Source organism: Panulirus ornatus, chromosome 1 (genome assembly GCF_036320965.1).
Source record: "Panulirus ornatus isolate Po-2019 chromosome 1, ASM3632096v1, whole genome shotgun sequence".
NCBI lineage: Eukaryota > Metazoa > Arthropoda > Malacostraca > Decapoda > Palinuridae > Panulirus > Panulirus ornatus.
This window is the reverse complement of record NC_092224.1, coordinates 23,684,089-23,701,680: the sequence shown is the minus strand read 5'-3', so window position 1 is coordinate 23,701,680 and position 17,592 is coordinate 23,684,089. Positions and strand designations below refer to the sequence as shown.

At 40.0% G+C, this 17,592-nt stretch overlaps 2 protein-coding genes across 6 annotated transcripts in view; both read left to right on the top strand.

The window, feature by feature from the left end:
• The window catches only part of LOC139763276 (uncharacterized), a 32,517-nt gene extending 29,363 nt beyond the window's left edge, over window positions 1–3,154 (top strand). For both annotated transcript variants that reach the window (XM_071689272.1, XM_071689359.1), the window contains one exon: window positions 2,700–3,154. In XM_071689272.1, the coding sequence (XP_071545373.1) occupies window positions 2,700–2,906 (207 nt within the window). In that variant the 3' untranslated portion in view covers window positions 2,907–3,154. The remainder of the gene's footprint in view (window positions 1–2,699) is intronic.
• A 7,492-nt stretch (window positions 3,155–10,646) lies between these two features.
• Ire1 (serine/threonine-protein kinase/endoribonuclease Ire1) overlaps window positions 10,647–17,592 on the top strand; it is a 119,913-nt gene continuing 112,967 nt past the window's right edge. For 3 of the 4 annotated variants that reach the window (XM_071688891.1, XM_071689169.1, XM_071689076.1), the window contains exon 1: window positions 10,727–10,995. In XM_071688891.1, the coding sequence (XP_071544992.1) occupies window positions 10,873–10,995 (123 nt within the window). In that variant the 5' untranslated portion in view covers window positions 10,727–10,872. Of the gene's footprint in view, window positions 10,996–17,592 lie in introns of all 4 variants that reach the window. The other variant, XM_071688978.1, reaches the window with a different exon arrangement.

Below are 17,592 nucleotides of genomic sequence, written 5' to 3'. Positions count from 1 at the left end.
AATAACCTGTTTCTCTTCTCTATTAAACCTATGACTCTTTATTCACATTTACTCTCAACTTTTGCATTTCACATGCTCTTCCAAACTCAGACACCAGCTCTGGTAGTTTCTTGCTTGAATTTGCCACCAGCACTGTGTCATCAGTAAACTATAACTTGACTTACCTTTAGGGTCCTGCCCAGCACCAACAGACTACATACATATTCCTCTCTCTAAGATCCTTGCAATCACCTCACCATCCCATTCTATTCATGTTTCTTTAGGTATTTCTTATTGATCTTATTGATCTGGAGAAAACAAATGACAGAGTTGTGCAGAATGCTGTATGGCATGTGTTAAGGACATATGTGATAAGGGAAACAACTGTTGGATTGTGTGAAATCTTTCTGTAGAGAAGCAAATGCATGTGGAAGAGTGAATGGAGAGTTGAGTGAAAGTTTCGACATACACATAGGTGTGAGGCAGGTCTGTGGCTAGAGTTATAAGAGAGGTGAAAGCAAAAGTAGGTAAAGGGGGTGCAGAGATGGAGTTTTGTGGTGAAGTATGGTGCTTAGTGACTAGCTTATTTGCAGATGATATTGTGTTGTTTGCTGAAAGTGAAGAGGAGTTGCAGAAGGGTTTAAGTGTGTTTTATGATGTTTGTAAGAATAGGCAATTGGAGATAATGAGATTGAAGGAAAGTAATGGTGTTTGAAAGGAAAAGGAGTGAAAGTATAGGTTTTGCAAAAGTGTATAGAGTGAAAGATATGGGTGGAGAAAGACTGGAAGAGGTAAGAGAATTTGTCTTTTGCAGTTATCTTGGGTAAATTTGGTGAAATGAAAGAAGAGATAAGGGAAAGAGTAGTACAGGGGAGAAGACTCACTGGGTCCCTTAATAGAATGATGAAGGGTAGGGAAAGGATGAAGGGACAGCATATTCCTCCTGACCCTGACCCCTGCAGCTGAAACATGGATGTGGAATGAGTTGCAGAGACCAAGAATGTAGGCTATGGAAATTAGCTGTTTGAGAGGGGAATGTGGTATGACTACATGGAATGAAGAAAGAAATGAGGAGGTTTATGAGAGGTATGGTATGGAAGGGAATGCAAAGGGAATCAATTGCGAAGTGGTAGATTTGGTGAAAGATAGTACTTTAAGGTGGTTTGGGCATGTGGAAAGAATTAAATATGGGGAGTTTACAAGGAAAGTGTATGTTAAAATGATTAAAGGGGTTGGTGCAAGAAGAAGGCCACCTGTAGCATGGGGAAATGAGAGTGGGAAAGTATTTGAGGGAAAGAAATGGAAGAATGCATGGAATGGTGTATGCAAGTGAGGCATGTAAGGGCAGGGATAAGAGGGGACTTTTGCTGTGACCACCCCCTTGGTTCAAGTTCCCGGAGGGAACAGGCATCATAGGTATAGAGAGATAAAGGATTAGGCAAGTGAAGACAATTTTCATCTGTTCCTGCTACTACTTTGCTAAGGCAGGAAATGGCAATTTAATTCTAAAAGTTGACATTTAACCTTTGTTAGGTATAAAAATGCATTCTATGAAGGTTACAGTATATTCAGACGACAATCTGTGGACCCATGTACAGTAGTGTCTTGATTTATCATGATTTGATGTACAGATCTCGATATAGGGCAGGCACCTAAATTACTCCCATTATATCATTCTCACACGAGCTGTCATGATATAATGTGAGCCCAACTGACTGTGCTCCTTTTGAATACCAATGCTGTACATGCGATGCTGCCCATACATCCATTATCTGTTAGTATTCAAAGAGTAAGGATGCATCATTTGTCACTCATGCATACATTTTTTTCACTTTACGTAATTGGCGAAAAAATCATCATGGTATTTTTGTCATCTTGTGACAGATCTACGATGCCATTCGCTGTGACAATCATATTGTTCACTTGCACAACACTTTTAAACTCATAGAGTCAAACCTCTGTTGATTTGTGTTTATAATACTTAAAACGTGCTTGTCCTGGTCAAGATGGAATGAGTGCAATTTGCTTTGACTCAACCTCTGTACCATCAGTTCTGACCGCTTAAGGGTTTTTATCTTGCAGTGTCCACCTTTTCAATATCCTTGGGGTTTTAATCTTTTAATACACCTTTCCAGCATCTTTCAGCTTTTTACCTTTTGATATATTCATATATAATTACCCTTTCCCATCTTATTATTTGTAGGAGGCAGTGTGATCATGTTTAGAGTTCACTTTTGTCATCAGAATCATTATTAGCGAAACATCCAGTATTGAGCCATTTTTTCAGATGGAGAGATTCAGTATTTCATACTTGTTACTTTATATTTTCTCTTTTTTTTTCTGTGCCTTGTTTGTGGGAGTATTGTTTGGATGTACACCATCTTATAATGAAACATTCCTGCTTTCCATATCCTCTCTGTTTTGGTTATAACATTTTTCTGTAATATGCTGGATATCCATTGATTATCCATGAATCACTATATACTTTTTCTATATGGGAGATGGTAGAAGAGTAAGATTCAAAAGTACTAAATCCATGTAGGATGTGTCTACTCTTTCCTGATTATATGAACAGTAATACAAACAATGTTTTGTCAGTAACTCTTTTCACCTTGAGAACTTCCAAGGCACACTAAGTCTAAAACAGTGTTTACAAAATTGCATTATATATTGAAATTGGACTTTGTAAATATTTCATAACTATGCATTTGTTCTTACAGATTCACAATAATGAGGAGCAGCGCCACATCTGTAATGTGTGTATGAAATCATTTGCTCGAGCAGATAAGTTAAAGGACCACATGATTCGTCATTTACAAATTAAACGTTATGCATGTCGATTATGTCCAAAGGCTTATAATGAAAAAAGAGACTTAACTAAGCACCTAGAAAAAGTACACACTGGCCATGCTGGTCTCGATACATGACAAGAAGTTGAAGTAGGCAGTTCATGTAAAAGCTTTCATCACATATTGGATGTATCATTTTAACCACATCAGTATTGTTTCATATTTGAGCAGCAGTATTGTATAGGAAATCATCAAACTTATTGATAATAAAGAGTGAAGTAGTGGTTGACGTCTGCATGATGCTAATTTTGAATTACTTAAGGGGAAAATGGTATATACATCTTGGACTGTATTTCTACTTATCTCTTTAATAAAAAAAAAGTCCATGCATATCTTTCAATTATGTCCTTATGCTTTCTCTAATGTATATTGTATAACTGTATTTATATCAAGAATAAAACAACAAAGCATCAGAAACCAGTTTTAAGATTGAGAGACTTTTTCTCACCAGGTTGTCCCATTCATAAGTGATGCCTATGGTGTTCCATCATTAAGGCTCAGGTTGGACAGAAAATTATTTGCATATCATTTGAATATTCCTACTAAGGTAAGTGGGGATTATGTAAATATGCATATTCACTGAATTACAAACCCTTTAATCATTCACATCTATGTTGAGCCTACAATTAGAAGTATTTAGTATAAATTAAACTGCATCTCACTTACAGAAGAGGTTTAGAAATACTGTACTACTTTGTAGTAGACAGTCTGAAAAGGGAGTAATTCTTTCATCTCTTGGAATTATTTTCCCCTCACCTTTGCCATATAATAGGTACTTATGCCTAATGCCACAGCAGCTATGAAAATCCATACAAATAGATTCATTATGAAGAAGCAAGTGTCTCCCTTGAAGAAATAAAAAATGTGTAACTAGCAAATTTAATTCCTGTGTATTCCCTGTGTGTTGCAGGTGACTTAAATGGGCAGGGTATGGAAACCCTCCCCTCCTTTCAGTTCAGTTTCTAAAACCTGGAACAGAAGAATGAATCAAGTAAGGAGAGCTTATCCTCCATGAAGGTTCACGATAGAATGTCTGAATGAGTGTGAATGTAACCAGGACGAGAAAAAATAAAGAATAACTATGTTTGGGAAGGGGAAATTGGATGTCATAATTCCAAGTGAAATGAAACACTAGGGGAAGAATGGTTATGAAATGTGACAGGGATAAAGTCAGGGCATAGTGTGTAGCCCTGCCTTTTGGGAAAATAGTAGGAGCTATGAACAGAAGTAGTAGGTAGGAAAATTAGACAGGAGCATTTGGTAGAAGAAGTAGGTAGGAACATTAGCTGGAAGCATTGGGTAAAAGTAGTAGGTTTAAACATTAGGTAGACGCATTAGGTAAAAGTAGTGGGTGGGAATGTTAGGCAGGAGCCTCTGCCAATGACCTGTTAAGGGTGATGCACTAATGGCTTAGAAGCAGCACCAGAGTTCACCATTTATGGAGACTCTTTTGCTATGGCCAACCCCTCAAGGGAGTTCCATAAAGGGAACAGACATCAGAGATATAGTTAGACAGTGAGAAGATGATGGGTGAGAGCTAAGAAAATGAAAACACTTTTGCTGAAAGGTGAGTTGTGGGAATATGTGAACGGGTGTAAGGAAGTAAGCCCCAGACTGATGTGTGTAGGACCGAAAGTGGATTGTGAGAGGTGGGTGATTGTTGATATTTATGAACCTACAATGAGAGTAGGGAGGAAAAAAGGCAATACTTTTAGGAGAAGCTGAGAGAATATCAGCATTTTTGATGTGAGGGACGAAGTATTATTGATGGGTGATTTGAATGTGAGAGTTGGTAATTTGGTAGTTGAGGGGATCATTGGTTGGCACTGGGTACTCTGTATTCTGATGAAAAAGGTGCACAACTTGTGGATATGAGTGCTGAAAAAGGACTATTGACTGGGAATTCCTGTTTTAAAAAGAGGGACATACATAAGTGTACATGGCTGAATGGGGAAGTTAAGTGGTCACTGTTGGATTATGCACCAATTAATAGATGTGCACAAGAGAGACTTTGTGAGTGTGCTGAGAGGGCTACTTAGTGGGATGTTTGATCACTGTATTGAGGAGGCAAGGGTGAAGGTGTGTAGAAACTTTAAGAAAAGCAGAAATGATATGAGTGGGAAGGTGATGAAAGTGGGTGAGCCTGAAAAAGAGGTTTTTGTGATGAAGTACTGGGATGGGAGAAGGTGAGAATTAATAAAGCTGGGGATTTGGCAGGGAATGGGAGGTATTTAGGGAAACAGTGATTACATGTGCAAGAGGAGTGTGTGACAGGCAGAAAGGTGGTATGTGGGCATGTGAAGAAGAAAAATGAGTGATGGGATGAGGATATCACATTGCTAGAATAAGAGAAAAGAGAGGTGTGTACGTTTTACTTGCAAGGAAGATGTATATGAAAGAGTGGCTGGAGGTCAAGAAGTTGTATGGGCTGAGAGAGGGCAAATGAGAGTTGGGGTATGCGGTTATCAGCAAACTGTAAGGAAAATAAGAAAATGTTTTTGAAGGAGGTTAACAGCATGAGAAGAAAGTGAAGCATTAATGAAGGGACGAATGGGGAAGTGGCAACAGGTAGAGGTGAGGTGAGGTGAGCATATGTAGTGAGGACTTTGTGGAACTGTTGAATGCGTTTGATAATAGGATGGCAGATGGGGCATGTTTTGGATGTGGTTTGAAGAAGAGAAAAGGTAGTGAAAGCCTTGTGTAATGATAAAGTGTGACAAAGTTGCTGGAGTGGATGGGATTATAGTTGAATTTCATAAGGGGTCACTTGTTTTGTTGACTAATTAGTTAGGATTTTCAATAAATGGTGAGGAAGCAGAGAATTAGTGGAATGCCTGTGTAGTGCCATTCTATAAAGTCACTAGAAGCAAAAATAATGATTCATATTCATAAATACAAGTTTGTTGAATGAAACTGAAAAGTTATATTTGTGAGTGGCCACTGAGAGGGTGGTGAAAATGTACTGAGCATCAGACTGGGGAGGAACAGTGAAGTTTCATGAGTGGTAGAGGGTGTGTGATTCAGGTATTTGTTTTGAGGAAATTGTTTGAGAAATTCTAAGAAAGGAAAGGAATTGTATGTGACATTAATGGATCTGGAGAAAGCATATGGTTTTAGTGAAAGAAAAGAATATGTAAGAGGCATTTATGAATTGAGAGAAAAAATATGGCAGGGTTCGTGGAGATGCTTTGTGTACGATGTTACAAATACCTGATATAGGAGGAAAGATATTTGAAGCGGCATGTTTTTAAAGAGAGTAAGATGTGTGTAAGTAGGAAGAGAGGAGGGTGAATGGTTCCAGGTGAAGATGGGCCTTCAACAGCTTTTGGTTTCACCCGACAGCCTCATATACCCTGGTTCAGCCCTCCTGCACATTCAGGCCCTTACCTTCAAAGCATTTTTTCCTGCATTATTCTATCTCTTCCTTAGTTTCCCCCCATTTCCTTGCTTTCTCCACTTCTGACATGTATGCTCTCACTTATCCTTTCCTCATTCATGCTCTCCAAATGTCCACACCATTCAGTGTGTCCTCTTCAGCTGTCTAATACATTCTCCTCTTACTGTCATACCTCTTCCTTACCCTATAATTTCTTATAAGCAACTTCTCACACTGCATATTGTCCTCTTACATTTCAGTTCCAACATATTCACTTGTCATCTTTACATTTTTGTCTAAGACCAACACCTTGCATCCATACAGCACTGATGGGACTATTATACCCTCAAACAAACCCTTCTTTGCCCTTAAAGATTGTGACCTTTTTTTCCACACACTCCTCAGCGCACCTGGATTCTTTGAGTTACCACTCACTTTATGGCTCACTTAAACTCCCATGGTTCCATTTGCTGCCACATCCACTCCCATACATTTAAAATGCTTCACTTTCTCCAATTCTCTCCATTCAAACTCACTATAAATAACCCTGTTTCTTCACTGCTAAATCTAATAACCTTGCTTTTATTCTCATTCATTTGCAGTTATCTTCATTTACTTGTTCTCAATCTCAAAACCAGCTTTTGCGGTTTCTCTTTTGAATCTGCTATCAGTGCTGTGTCATCAGCAAACAACAATAAACTCACCTCCAAGTCCCCTTCAATTTCAACAGACTGCATACCTGCTCCTCTCTTCAAGACTTGCACTCATATCCTTCTCCACCCCATCCATAAACAAATTAAGCAACCATGATGACATCACACGTCCCTGCTCCAGACCCACCTTTATCTGGAACTAACCATCCTCCTATCTTCTTACTTGCACACATGCCTTAGAATCTCAAGTCTTCACTGCTCCTACCAGCTTTCCTGCTACATCATGTACATAGTTGCAACTCCTTCCACAAAGCATCTCTTTCAACCCTATCATATGCCTACTCCAGACCCACAAATGTCTCATGTAAATCCCTTTGTTTCGCAAGGTATTACTTGTTCACACTCTTCAAAGCAAATAGAAAGAAATATGGAAGTTGTCACAGCACTGGCCAATGCTGTGTATACAGATGGATCCACTGATCGCAACACTGAAAGTCTAGGATGCAGTCTTCATTGTAAGAAATGGCGATACAGTCTTCTGGAAGAATTCAGACAGTAGCTCCAATCAATAAATGCACTATGTTTTGGGCCTCTTAATATGCTCCCACGTGTAATCAACAATCTGGTGTATACACAGATTTGCAATGAGCCACTGAAGCACTTTAGTGCAGCAAATCTAGGGTAACTTATAGCTCACATTACAAAGACTTAAACAATGTTAACAGGTGGTCATCTAATGAATTACCAGTCACAAGTAATCAAGGGGATGAACAAGCTGACAGTGCTGCCAGAGGTGCTGTGAGGAATCAGTTTGGAGATGAAAATGTCAACCAGTCATGAACAACAGACCAAGAAATTCACCATAGTGTTCATGCACAGAGAACACGAGAAGGTTACAAGAAACAAATCCTTGAATCAGCGTCAGCAAGATGATACTTTCTGACAACTGTCTATGAAAGACTATCACTGTGCGAAGGAATGAACAGGTGGGAGGAGAGCATACTATATTAGGCTACCCATGCAAATGGGAAATGGACTTCGATGTACATGCAGATCATGTATGCTAACTCTGTGCCAGAGCAGCTGAACAGCCTTTGAAGCTCTTCCTAACTATATTCCCTGAGAGACAATGGCCTGCAGCCACCTCTGATACCAGAGAAGATTGCAAGTAGGATAATCACTACCTAGTGTCCTAAAACTCTTACTTTCTCACTTAGCATCCACCCCAAGATTCCAATAAAATTTCTTTTTCGAGGGAAAAGGGACTCCATCCTCAATACAGTGAGGTGTTTGCATTTCAACAGTACAAGTGTCAGTGGCTCTGCACATAAAGACATCACTACATTTCTATGGTTACATTATTACCAGATTCTTAAGTCTCATCAATGCATTCTCATGATCAAGTAGCATTATAGATCTCTTATTCTCGACGATGTTAGTGTTATAATCTTGAAGATAATGTTCAACTGTACCTTTTACTTCTGCAAAACAAATCTACTACCAGGTTATCACTCACTTATTTGACCACATCATTGTGAAATTCTAATATTATTTTTTTTTACACTGTAGGGGGCCGGACTGAAGCCGAGCCTCATTTGGGGGCCTCACCACACTTCACTCTAAATCACACACTCTAAGTGGGAGAATGTCCTAGTAAAAAAATTGAAAGTGTAGGGTGTCTGACAATATTTCCTACTTTCTGATGGTTGCCATACAACGGTCGGGATTAAGGGGCCCTCTTAGCAGCAGTGGCTCCACACTGAGCAAATAGAGCATACATGAAGGGCTGGCCCTGTTTACAAAGACTGTTACATTCCTTAGTTTTATAACTGCAATCATTATGTATTGTTTCCTTCGAAAGTATTACATAAATATTGTTATATCTAGAATACTGAATAATAACAAGACATCTTCCATACTTCTTTCAAGCAAGGAGAGCAGCATTGAAATGAAAGGTCTTCTGGCTTTAGATTTGCATTTATTTGGAAAAACACATAGACAGTATAAATAAGCAGCTTGAAGAGCATAAGGCATATGACATATAAAATCAATGGTGTCCAGTGTGGTCCTCATAATGCATTCAAAAGGACTGATGGCACAAGATAAAGGATAACCATTGGGGGGTGGTGGGGGTACAAAAATACAGTTGAATAATATACAAAATTAATCAATTTGAGTTCATAATGACTAAAAACTAACAATGAATAACAACACAGTAACTAGCATCAAAGTAGAAGAATTGAATATAAGTTATAGGCACATTTACATCATTAGCACCTAATTCTATGAGCGATCTCATTTCAAAAAAAGGACTGCAGTTGACATTGCCTGTAAGTTGAAGATCATTTCGTGAGGCTAAACAGCAATATATAAACGAATTCTCATCATAACCTCCTCTGCTACAATAGATAAACGAACTCTATCAAAACACAATAGATACAACATATGACAAATAACTAGCCATTGTTCTATACCTGTGGTGATTATAGTCCATTTAACTTTGGGGCACTACCATGCACGATGATATCCATATGTCCATATTTTAACTGTTCTACTCTGTATGCTGGAATGCTCACCATATATATATTTTTTTTTCATGAAAACCAATATGAGTTCCGGGAGGAGCGTAAAGCATATATCTTATATTTTGCACAACCTGCTTCTTACCCTTTAAATTCTTGGGAAAACTACTAAACAGTGATGATCCAGCATAATTCGAAATGACAAGTGAAAGCCTATACAAGAGGCCTGGTGTACCTGTGGATGAATTTCAATGTAACTTAACTTCTAATAAGTCAGAAGCAATGTAACCCAACTAATGGCTGGTCTAACGTTACATCTAAATACTTTGAATATGACTTTGATTCACTTCCATTTCCCTTATAAGATACCTTGATGACTTCAACATTATACAGTCGTTGCCTTGAATCAAAGTGGACTTGTAGTGACAACTTATTCTATGTTATCATCTATCAATTGAAGAAGATCTCCTCACTCAAAGTCTCCTCTATCACTGATATATTCTTACTTAACAACATCAAAGCTGAGTCGTCTATATACAACAGAAGTTTTCCACTGCTGCTGTCAAAGGTAAGACATCAGAGTTGACACATATAATACAGGGCCAGGGTGTATCCTCTAATGTCTGTGGTGAAGGACTTAGGGTGCCCATATAAAAAATGACTTACTACACTGTATATTGGTTCCATTAGTGTTATTAGATTCCGCTTGCATGAAGTTACACTGCGAATAATAAAAAAAAAAAAAATCCTCTTAGGCGAGGCCTATATATCATTGTACGCGAAATCTCGTCAAAGAACTTCTCATTCCAAGGATCTCCATTATTTCTTAGCTGTTAGAAGTAATCTTGCTTAGGCTGCTCGAGCCTCTAGAAACAAGGTTCTGGGTAACACCTGAATCCTTTCATAGAGAAAGCTTAGGATAGTAATAAGTGAAAAATAAGATATTGGGACTATCATATCACCCATATTTTTGCCACGTTTGGTCTCTTCAATTGAGGAGGTAAGAAGGCGTAAGCTTTAAAAGTCTTAAAGTATTGAGGTCCATGAAGGTATTTGTCTTTTATAGAGTTCAGATCACAGTATTAACCCTTCATCGCGCGAACACTGAATTGCAAGTAGTTTACCCCTAAAAATATTTTCTATGACCTAGGACTGCAGTTTCCCTGCAATTGGTAGATGGCAGTGTAATCTGGCCGTTCTTTCAAAGCGTTTGTTAGCAAGTACATTGAGCTTTGTGTCTTTGTTGCCTTGTCTGATGTGACGTATCATAACAACAACAACTGAGCAATGTGTGCCATGTAGTAGAAGTTCTGAGACAAATGAAACAAAAATATGTTTTTAATAATGATTGTGGATATGTTAAGATGTCAAGAGTAGATATGTACCACATGAGCTGACAAACTTTGTGTAACATCTGATATGAATGAATAATCAGATTTACGAGGATAAAAAAATGATATAATACTTGCTGAGAGTGAAAATACAAGGCCACGATGGAGGCATCAAACAAGTCTGTTCCTCGACCCACGCTGTTCACATATGTACTTTGTATTTTCTTAGTTTTTCTACCTCTATCCTCTCCATTAAATCATCGGAGTGCGCAGATTAAAGATAAGGTAAGATTTGTTGAAACAAATGTTCTTTAAGATTATGGAAAACTATAATCACAGTTCTAGTCAAATTTCGCAGCATCTGACATTTTCAAATATGGCCTTAATAAGACCTCAATTTATAGCTTACATTTTCTCTATTCGTGGAACTAGACGATTTTCGTATCAGAATATTTATTACTGTAGGAGAAGTGATGTAAAATAGGCGATGTGAATTCATTTTATTACACCCAAGATTAAGTTCCCTTCAAGTGGGCAGGGCTTTGAAACAAAGGCAAAAATTGGAATAAAACAATGATAATAGTTCTAACCAAAGCAAATCTAGGCAAGACATACTACACTTTACTTATCTTTCCCTATTCAAACTAGACAGAGCCTAAACTAGACACCATGAATTCAGAAAGTGAGATTTATACTTTATTTAGGATTATTCTGAGAATTATCCTCATTTAGCCCCCTAGTCTATTCCTTCTTTTGGAAAAGTTAAACTGGAGGGAAGGATTTTCAACTCCCCGCTCCTGCTCCATTAAGTCACCTTCTATGGCATGTAGGGAATACGTGGGAAGTATTTTCCTCCCCTATCCCCAGGAATAATATATATATATATATATATATATATATATATATATATATATATATATATATATATATATATATAAATGTGAATAAGAGCAAGGTTATTAGGTACAGTAGGGTTGAGGGTCAAGTAAATTGGGAGGTGAGTTTGAATGGAGAAAAACTGGAGGAAGTGAAGTGTTTTAGATATCTGGGAGTGGATCTGGCAGCGGATGGAACCATGGAAGCGGAAGTGGATCATAGGATGGGGGAGGGGGCGAAAATTCTGGGGGCCTTGAAGAATGTGTGGAAGTCGAGAACATTATCTCGGAAAGCAAAAATGGGTATGTTTGAAGGAATAGTGGTTCCAACAATGTTGTATGGTTGCGAGGCGTGGGCTATGGATAGAGTTGTGCGCAGTAGGATGGATGTGCTGGAAATGAGATGTTTGAGGACAATGTGTGGTGTGAGGTGGTTTGATCGAGTGAGTAACGTAAGGGTAAGAGAGATGTGTGGAAATAAAAAGAGCGTGGTTGAGAGAGCAGAAGAGGGTGTTTTGAAGTGGTTTGGGCACATGGAGAGAATGAGTGAGGAAAGATTGACCAAGAGGATATATGTGTCGGAGGTGGAGGGAACGAGGAGAAGAGGGAGACCAAATTGGAGGTGGAAAGATGGAGTGAAAAAGATTTTGTGTGATCGGGGCCTGAACATGCAGGAGGGTGAAAGGAGGGCAAGGAATAGAGTGAATTGGAGCGATGTGGTATACCGGGGTTGACGTGCTGTCAGTGGATTGAATCAAGGCATGTGAAGCGTCTGGAGTAAACCATGGAAAGCTGTGTAGGTATGTATATTTGCGTGTGTGGACGTATGTATATACATGTGTATGGGGGGGGTTGGGCCATTTCTTTCGTCTGTTTCCTTGCGCTACCTCGCAAACGCGGGAGACAGCGACAAAGTATAAAAAAAAAAAAGATATATATATATATATATATATATATATATATATATCCACCCTCGTCCGCACAACCCTATCTACAGCCCATGCTTTGCTACCATATAACATTGTTGGAACCAATATTCCTTCAAACATACCCATTTTTGCTTACTGAGATAATGTCCTTGCCTTCCACACATTCTTCAATGCTCCGAGAACCTTTGCCCCCTCCCCCATTCTGTGACTCACTTCTGCTTTCATGCATCCATATACTGCTATGTCCACTCCCAGATATCTAAAACACTTCGCTTCCTCCAGTTTTTCTGCATTCAGACGTACGTCCTAATTATAGGTATTATATATAGGGTGTTTTGGTGGAGGTGGTGTGCAAAGTGAGAGGGTTAGGGAGAATGATTTGGTAAACAGAGAGGAGGTAGTAAAAGCTTTGTGGAAGATGAAAGCCGGCAAGGCAGAGGGTTTGGATGGTATTGCAGTGGAATTTATTAAAAAAGGGGTAGACTGTGTTGTTGACTGGTTGGTAAGGTTATTTAATGTATGTATGACTCATGGTGAGGTGCTTGAGGATTGGCGGAATGCTTGCGTAGTGCCATTGTACAAAGGCAAAGGGGATAAATGTGAGTGCTTAAATTATAGAGCTATAAGTTTGTTGAGTATTCCTGGGAAATTATATGGGAGGGTATTGATTGAGAGGCTGAAGGCATGTACAGAGCATCAGACTGGGGAAGAGCAGTGTAGCTTCAGAAGTGGTAGAGGAGGTGTGGATCAGATGTTTGCTTTGAAGAATGTATTTGAGAAATACTTAGAAAAGCAAATGGACTTGTATGTAGCATTTATAGATCTGGAGAAGGCATATGATAGAGTTGATAGAGATGCTCTGTGGAGGGTATTAAGAATATATGGTGTGGGAGGCAAGTTTTTAGAAGCAGTGAAATGTTTTTATCAAGGATGTAAGGCATGTGTACGAGTAAGAAGAGAGGAAAGTGATTGGTTCTCTGTGAATGTCAGTTTGCAGTAGGGGTGTGTGATGTCTCTATGGTTGTTTTATTTGTTTCTGGATGGGATTTTTAGGAAAGTGAATGCAAGAGTTTTGGAGAGAGGGGTAAGTATACAGTCTGTTGTGGATGAGAGGGCCTGGGAAGTGAGTCAACTGTTGTTTGCTGATGATACAGTGCTGATGGCTGATTCGGGTGAGAAACGTAGAAGTTGGTGACTGAGTTTGGTAAAGTGTGTGAAAGAAGAAAGCTGAGAGTAAATGTGAATAAGAGCAAGGTTATTAGGTTCAGTAGGATTGAGGGACAAGTAAATTGGGAGGTAAGTTTGAAAGGAGAAAAACTGGAGGAAGTGAAATGTTTTAGATATCTGGAAGTGGATTTAGCAGTGGATGGAACCATGGAAGCGGAAGTGAGTCACAGGATGGGGGATTGGGTAAAGGTTCTGGGAGCATTGAAGAATGTGAGGAAGGCGAGAACTTTATCTCGGAGATCAAAAATGGGTATGTTTGAAGGAATAGTGGTTCCAACAATGTTATATGGTTTTAAGTAATGAAATGTTATAAGTAATGAAAGGGTAAGAGAGATGTGGGTTAATAAAAAGAGTGTGGTTGAGAGAGTAGAAGAGGATGTATTGAGATGGTTTAGTCACATGGAGAGAATGAGTGAGGAAAAATTGACAAAGAGGATATTTGTGTCAGAGGTGGAGGGAACAAGAAGTGGGAGACCAAATTGGAGGTTGAAGGATGGAGTGAAAAAGATTTTAAGCGATTGGTGCCTGAACATGCAGAAGGGTGAAAGGTGTGCAAGGAATAGAATGAGTTGAATGGTGTGGTATACAGGGGTGGATGTGCTGTCAGTAGATTGAACCAGGGCATGTGAAGCGTCTGGAGTAAACCATGGAAAGTTTTGTGGAGCCTGGATGTGGAAAGGGAGTCGTGGTTTTGGTGCATTACACATGACAGCTAGAGACTGTGTGAATGAATGTGGCCTTTGTTGTCTTTTCCTATTGCTACCTCACGCGCGTGGGTGGAGGGGGGGGGCGCCATTTCATGTGTGGTGAAGTGGCAGTGGGAATGGATGAAGGCAGCCAAGTATGAATATTTATGAGTATATATGTATATGTGTATATATGTATATATGATAGAGTTGATAGAGATGCTCTGTGGAAGGTATTAAGAATATATGGTGTGGGAGGAAAGTTGTTAGAAGCAGTGAAAAGTTTTTATCGAGGATGTAAGGCATGTGTACGTGTAGGAAGAGAGGAAAGTGATTGGTTCTCAGTGAATGTAGGTTTGCGGCAGGGGTGTGTGATGTCTCCATGGTTGTTTAATTTGTTTATGGATGGGGTTGTTAGGGAGGTAAATGCAAGAGTTTTGGAAAGAGGGGCAAGTATGAAGTCTGTTGGGGATGAGAGAGCTTGGGAAGTGAGTCAGTTGTTGTTCGCTGATGATACAGCGCTGGTGGCTGATTCATGTCAGAAACTGCAGAAGCTGGTGACTGAGTTTGGAAAAGTGTGTGGAAGAAGAAAGTTAAGAGTAAATGTGAATAAGAGCAAGGTTATTAGGTACAGTAGGGTTGAGGGTCAAGTCAATTGGGAGGTGAGTTTGAATGGAGAAAAACTGGAGGAAGTGAAGTGTTTTAGATATCTGGGAGTGGATCTGGCAGCGGATGGAACCATGGAAGCGGAAGTGGATCATAGGGTGGGGGAGGGGGCGAAAATCCTGGGGGCCTTGAAGAATGTGTGGAAGTCGAGAACATTATCTCGGAAAGCAAAAATGGGTATGTTTGAAGGAATAGTGGTTCCAACAATGTTGTATGGTTGCGAGGCGTGGGCTATGGATAGAGTTGTGCACAGGAGGATGGATGTGCTGGAAATGAGATGTTTGAGGACAATGTGTGGTGTGAGGTGGTTTGATTGAGTGAGTAACGTAAGGGTAAGAGATGTGTGGAAATAAAAAGAGCGTGGTTGAGAGAGCAGAAGAGGGTGTTTTGAAGTGGTTTGGGCACATGGACTGGTTGGGCACATGGAGAGGATGAGTGAGGAAAGATTGACCAAGAGGATATATGTGTCGGAGGTGGAGGGAACAAGGAGAAGAGGGAGACCAAATTGGAGGTGGAAAGATGGAGTGAAAAAGATTTTGTGTGATCGGGGCCTGAACATGCAGGAGGGTGAAAGGAGGGCAAGGAATAGAGTGAATTGGAGCGATGTGGTATACCGGGGTTGACGTGCTGTCAGTGGATTGAAGCAGGGCATGTGAAGTGTCTGGGGTAAACCATGGAAAGCTGTGTAGGTATGTATATTTGCGTGTGTGGACGTATGTATATACATGTGTATGGGGGGGGTGGTTGGGCCATTTCTTTCGTCTGTTTCCTTGCGCTACCTCGCAAACGCAGGAGACAGCGACAAAGTATAATAAAATAAAAGTATAATATATATATATAATATATATATATATATATATATATATATATTTTTTTTTTTTTTTTTTTTTTTTATACTTTGTCGCTGTCTCCCGCGTTTGCGAGGTAGCGCAAGGAAACAGACGAAAGAAATGGCCCAACCCCCCCCCCCCATACACATGTACATACACACGTCCACACACGCAAATATACATACCTACACAGCTTTCCATGGTTTACCCCAGACGCTTCACATGCCTTGCTTCAATCCACTGACAGCACGTCAACCCCTGTATACCACATGACTCCAATTCACTCTATTTCTTGCCCTCCTTTCACCCTCCTGCATGTTCAGGCCCCGATCACACAAAATCTTTTTCACTCCATCTTTCCACCTCCAATTTGGTCTCCCTCTTCTCCTCGTTCCCTCCACCTCCGACACATATATCCTCTTGGTCAATCTCTCCTCACTCATTCTCTCCATGTGCCCAAACCATTTCAAAACACCCTCTTCTGCTCTCTCGACCACGCTCTTTTTATTTCCACACATCTCTCTTACCCTTACGTTACTTACTCGATCAAACCACCTCACACCACACATTGTCCTCAAACATCTCATTTCCAGCACATCCATCCTCCTGCGCACATCTCTATCCATAGCCCACGCCTCGCAACCATACAGCATTGTTGGAACCACTATTCCCTCAAACATACCCATTTTTGCTTTCCGAGATAATGTTCTCGACTTCCACACATTTTTCAAGGCTCCCAAAATTTTCGCCCCCTCCCCCACCCTATGATCCACTTCCGCTTCCATGGTTCCATCCGCTGACAGATCCACTCCCAGATATCTAAAACACTTCACTTCCTCCAGTTTTTCTCCATTCAAACTCACCTCCCAATTGACTTGACCCTCACCCCTACTGTACCTAATAACCTTGCTCTTATTCACATTTACTCTCAACTTTCTTCTTCCACACACTTTACCAAACTCAGTCACCAGCTTCTGCAGTTTCTCACATGAATCAGCCACCAGCGCTGTATCATCAGCGAACAACAATTGACTCACTTCCCAAGCTCTCTCATCCCCAACAGACTTCATACTTGCCCCTCTTTCCAGGACTCTTGCATTTACCTCCTTTACAACCCCATCCATAAACAAATTAAACAACCATGGAGACATCACACACCCCTGCCGCAAACCTACATTCACTGAGAACCAATCACTTTCCTCTCTTCCTACACGTACACATGCCTTACATCCTCGATAAAAACTTTTCACTGCTTCTAACAACTTGCCTCCCACCCCATATATTCTTAATACCTTCCACAGAGCATCTCTATCAACTCTATCATATGCCTTCTCCAGATCCATAAATGCTACATACAAATCCATTTGCTTTTCTAAGTACTTCTCACATACATTCTTCAAAGCAAACACCTGATCCACACATCCTCTACCACTTCTGAAACCGCACTGCTCTTCCCCAATCTGATGCTCTGTACATGCCTTCACCCTCTCAATCAATACCCTCCCATATAATTTACCAGGAATACTCAACAAACTTATACCTCTGTAATTTGAGCACTCACTCTTTTCCCCTTTGCCTTTGTACAATGGCACTATGCACGCATTCCGCCAATCCTCAGGCACCTCACCATGAGTCATACATACATTAAATAACCTTACCAACCAGTCAA